This window comes from Ahaetulla prasina, chromosome 1, assembly GCF_028640845.1.
Source record: "Ahaetulla prasina isolate Xishuangbanna chromosome 1, ASM2864084v1, whole genome shotgun sequence".
NCBI classification, from domain to species: domain Eukaryota; kingdom Metazoa; phylum Chordata; class Lepidosauria; order Squamata; family Colubridae; genus Ahaetulla; species Ahaetulla prasina.
Genome location: NC_080539.1, coordinates 132,851,584 through 132,856,647, shown reverse-complemented (window position 1 = coordinate 132,856,647; position 5,064 = coordinate 132,851,584). Strand labels below are relative to the sequence as shown.

General features: G+C 36.8%; 1 protein-coding gene across 4 annotated transcripts in view; it reads right to left on the bottom strand.

Annotated features, from left to right (window-relative positions):
* Positions 1-992: 992 nt before the first annotated feature.
* FILIP1 (filamin A interacting protein 1) overlaps positions 993-5,064 on the bottom strand; it is a 91,105-nt gene continuing 87,033 nt past the window's right edge. Inside the window, exons 7-8 of one of the 4 annotated variants that reach the window (XM_058176150.1) lie at positions 2,258-2,363; positions 995-1,132 (exon numbers count right to left, since the gene is read on the bottom strand). In XM_058176150.1, coding sequence (XP_058032133.1) covers positions 2,305-2,363 — 59 coding nt within the window. In that variant the 3' untranslated portion in view covers positions 995-1,132; positions 2,258-2,304. Of the gene's footprint in view, positions 1,133-2,257; positions 2,364-5,064 lie in introns of those variants that run through there. The other 3 variants (XM_058176130.1, XM_058176158.1, XM_058176140.1) reach the window with 3 other exon arrangements.

The window sequence follows — 5,064 nt, the reverse complement described above, 5'->3', positions numbered from 1 at the left end:
TGAAAACTATGACACAGTGACACAAAGATAGAAGTAATTAACTTATAATTTGCTACCTAAACCTATACAAACCTAATACAAACCAGTTTATATCCTGCTTGAGCAGGTGGCTGGACTAGAAGACCTCCAAGGTCCCTTCCATCTCATTCATTCTATTCTATACCACATCTGAATAGATTGCAATTAATTTGTCCAATTAGTTAAACTGACCTTAATTAACATAGCATAATATTTTTTCAATATGAACTGTTAAAATAAAATTTTTTGACAATTGCCATCTATTAAATTCAAGGGCTACCATGATATTGTTGCACGCTTATGAAAATTTATTTGGCACAGTGCAATAAAAAGAAAAGTGTTTGGCACAATAATATGTAACAGCACACACGTAAGCATTGTTTAATAAACATTGGCATACAATATTTTTAAAAAAATTCTAAAAGTCAAATGCAATTCAAGGCTTTGGTTTGTTGGCAATTGTTTTTATATTAAATCATAGCACAGTGCAAAGTTCTATAATACTGTCTTATAGAGCAGTCTTCAGGGCAATTCAGTCAGATGTCACATTTTGGCTGGAAACATCTGTGACAAATTTTCTTTAAAGGGTGCCTTTATTGAGTTCAAATCCCTATCACTACTTATAGAAAATATACAAACTGGCACCTTGCAATTTCGACAGTGTATTCTACAAAATGAATGTGCCATGGACACGGTAATCCGAAAGACTGGCAAAACAGAATCCTGCATTACAAAGTGTATTATAAAAATAAATTATGTAGGAAACACCAAACAAAATCAGACAAATACCAATTGGTTTGGAGACTTTGCAAAGCACATGTTTTCCTTTCTTACCATCTAATTTAAAAAAAAAAAAAAACAGCAAACACAGTTTCTTGAGAATTAAAATAAAAGTTGCACACACACACACACACACACACAAAAATCAAAATCCAACGGAAGCAGCCAAATGTACTTCCACTAGTGATCAGTAGCACGGAAGGTCAGAATTATAGAGGTGGAACTTTCATAGTCATCAACCCAGAGGTGTGGAGGAGAAGTGCACAAGAATAACACGGAGTTGATGTGGCTTCTCATCTTGAGTTTATGCGCACCTGATGAATGACGATGCTCTCTAATGGGGAAAGAAGCATAGTAAGCAACAACTTTTACCATAGAAAACATGAAAGCTTATGAGGACCCATACTGCTTATTTTTTTGCATCCCAACATGTTATAGATATTTCAAAGTGACATATATCAAGATTGCTAGAGTAGAATCTGGAGCACTCCAGAAAGTATTTGTCCTAGTGTTCAGATATTAAAAAAGGGATTATCCATTCTACTTGTGCAAAACAGGGCATCTTCACAGAAGACAGTCAAGTCTTGTTCTCACCTATCATTTCAATGATCAATAGCAACAGCACTCAGACTTAGAAACTGCTTTACAGTGCTTTACAGCCCGCTCTAAGCAGTTTACAGAGTTTACCTTCAGCTGGTCAGGATTGAACTCCTGGCAGTGGAATGCAGAGTTAGCTTGCAATACTGCATTGCAACCACTGTGCCACCATGGCTCATCAACAGGGTGAGGAGAATGTTAGGGAAAAATGAAGAACCACACACGTCTGTCTTTGGTGTGTACATATTACTTGTGCTTAATACGATCAGTATTATGTGGACTTGACATTTATTCTTTGGGTCTTTATCCCATGCACACACAGGAAACTGGAAAGAGACATGATGATTAAGACCCTCTAAATATAGGCAGTGTGTGTAAGGTATTCAGTAATGTCCCAAATAATTACTATTCAAATAAATATTTGAATACATAAAGAGTGAATGCTTTTGTTTTCAGCATTTTTAGGGGTGGGTGGGTGGAAATCTTAAGGCCTAGCTTCTTTTAATAGAATGAAACATTATCTACCTTCGTTAGCCTTGAAAGCAAATTATAATAAAATATTTAAGGTAGCTCTGTGTTTTAATGTAGGCCAAAACGTAGAGTAGAAGAGAGCATGTTGGCTTATATTTAGTTGAATACATCCTAAGCCTATGGAGCTTCAGAAGTATAAAATGACGGGGGGGGGGGAAGAGGGGGGAGTGAAAGAGTACTGGATTAAGTGATGAATAGGTCAGTCCTACTGAATAACCTGCAATCAGATCACCCTCAGTTGTCCTAAGTGCAGTTTCACAGATGAGTAGCATATTCAAGGAGGAGGGTGGCAAAATGACGGAAAGCGAGGTCCATTCCCTTTTTTACTTACAGTCATGCTGGAGTGATCAAGGATGGGCAGGGTATGGTAGATCTCATTCAAAATTGCCCCCCTAAGGAATACTGGGAGCTTTGGTAATATTGCCTGAGCAAACTGCCTGAGAGGGGGGGAAAAAAAACAATAAGAACAAAACAAAAAGATAGAATGAGTTGGCTATGATGACAAGTCGCACTTAAACTCAGTCCATGGATTGTGATCCAGCTTGGAAGATAAGTTTGCTGTTGTCTGAAAAGACAGCCAAGAGAACATCCAAGTGGGGCTTTGGGAGAAGAACGCCATCCTTTCTCTCCTCCTGCAAACATTCCATTTCTCTCTAGAAATGCGGAATTAGGAGGTCTGTATAGTCTATGGTGAAGGTAGCAGATTTAAAAAGTCTTTTTTGAGCATCTTCAAACTCCAGAAACAGGAGGAGGAGACTGGGCTCTTAACTACTTTCTCGGTGAAATAATAGGATTGAGCTACTTCTAGAAATCTGACCGGGAAATTTATTTTTGTCCAGCTCTAATTTAAAACTTCAATTTTAGCAATAGGAAGAAAAATAACAGCATTAGCCGCTCTCGGGAGGCAGAAACTCTTTTTTCTTCTTGAATACTATTTGATGAAGAATTTAAAGAAAATATTTATGCACTTTAAAATATATGTTTTTCATTCTGGTAAGAAAAAAGGATCCCTTTTCCTTAAGGCTTTCCAATTTGGGTTTATTTATCTTATTTTTGCTTAGGCAGCTTATAAGTGTGATCACTTCAGACTGAGCTGTTAGGATCTAGTAAAATGACTGGATAAAATACATTAGACAAAATATGAATTGGTAGAGATTTTAAACTGACAACAAAGATACTTATCATGGAATCCCCAGTTTTAACACATCGCTGTGAATGTTAGATCATCAGAAAGAAAAATGTATGCCTTGAAGTGCAGTGTTGGAAAAAGTAATTGAGAATTGCTTGGACCACAAGACTAACAAATTATTCAGTCCTACATGAAGTAAAACAAAGTTGATAATTGGAAGCATTAATAATGAAGCTGAAGCTTGGATATTTTGGACACATAATATAAAGACAAGAATCACTGGAGAGGACACCAAGGCTTGGAAAAATCAATGGCAATTGAAAAAGAGATCAATAAAAGACAAGATGGCTATAAACAATCACCAAGTATGAGTTTATAAGAATTCAAAGAACCAATTATTGACAGATAATCCTTGTGTCTGTGGGTCATAAAGAATCAGAAGAATTCGAATAACAGCACAACAAGGAATTGGGAAATTTACTACAGTTAATTTGGCCCATGGATCGCAGTGAAAACTCAGCATAGTTAACTGTGACTTTCTTTGAAAATTCTGGAAGCAGACCGAGTCTAATTTCTTTATAAATGTCAACTGCAATTGACATGAACTTTATCACTGTCATGACGATGTATAAATATATTGCAGAAGCATTTGCTTTTTTTAAGATAGGGGTTCCTTTTGTAATCTTATCAAATTGAATACTTCTGTTCTAAATTTTCATATATTAAATGTTTCTTGGTGAAAAGATTGTCACTCTTTTAAAGTAGTAAGTGTTGATTATAGGGATGAACCAATAGACATTATTATTATTATTTAAGATTTAATATCTTCAATTTAATTCACAGTCTGGGACTGGTAAAAACTTATCAGGTCAAATCCTAACCAAGAACCTAAGAGCTGCTAAGGCAGCGGTTCTCAACCTGTGGGTCAGGACCCCGTTGGGGGTCGAATAACGATTTGCCAGGGGTCGCCTAAAGCCATCAGAAATATGGGAAGTATACTTGCAAGTCGAAGAATCGCGCTCCAATGGTTGACTCCACAAGCCAGCTGCAGGCTCTTCAAATCGCTAGCCGAATTCGGCTTCAGGCGCAATGAATTAAAAAAGAGAGAAATCTTTGCTCTGATGTCTCCCTCTCAAGCCAGCTGCAATCACTCCCAATCACTAGCCTAATCTGGCTTCAGGCACGATAAACTTAATAGGGGAGAGGAGTCTCCGCTTTAATGCCTCCATCCTCAAGGCAATAGCAAGCAGTTCAGATCGCTAGCCAATACAGCTTCAGGCGCAATAAATTCAAAACGAAAATAATTTTATGGTTGGGGTCGCCACATCGTGGGGAATTGTATTAAAGGGGTCGCAGCATTATAAAGGTTGAGAACCACTGTGCTAAGGTAACGTTTGCGTATATAGGCAGTTCCGAGTAAGGTGGTATTATTGTTATTGCTGTTGTTACTATTTTGTGCTCTGTTGCAGTTTAGGCATAGGTAAATCAAATTTTGGAATTTTTCAAATGTACAGTTTGCAGAAGTGCCTCTTATAGGAAAAAGCTGATTAAATTAACTCCTGGCCAAATCAAAGTGACATCAATACATCCTGAGATCAAGTTTTAAAGTATCTATTCTAAAACATTGCCACTAGATGGCACTACTCTAACCTAATTCAAAAAGCAACCAATTCCCATTATACTTACTTGGAAGCATGAGTCAAAGAAATTCATGAAGTTTACTGCCAGGTTTCAAAAAGTAAATGTTGTAATGTATACCTATATTTGCTCTTTATAATTAATATGATGGTGACATGGCTATTTGGCACCCCAATATCAAATCTGAATATCCCAACCATATAAAATCATACCAATTAAATTAAATCTTGGTAGCTCAAAGTTACATTTCTTTTCTCATCTTAAATAATTTTCTGCAGGGCTCATAGTTTACAGATTTCTCACCTGCCACTTTTGTGTTTCAACAACTTTAAAGATCCTTCCCTACAAATGCCTCACTGGAGTGCATGACA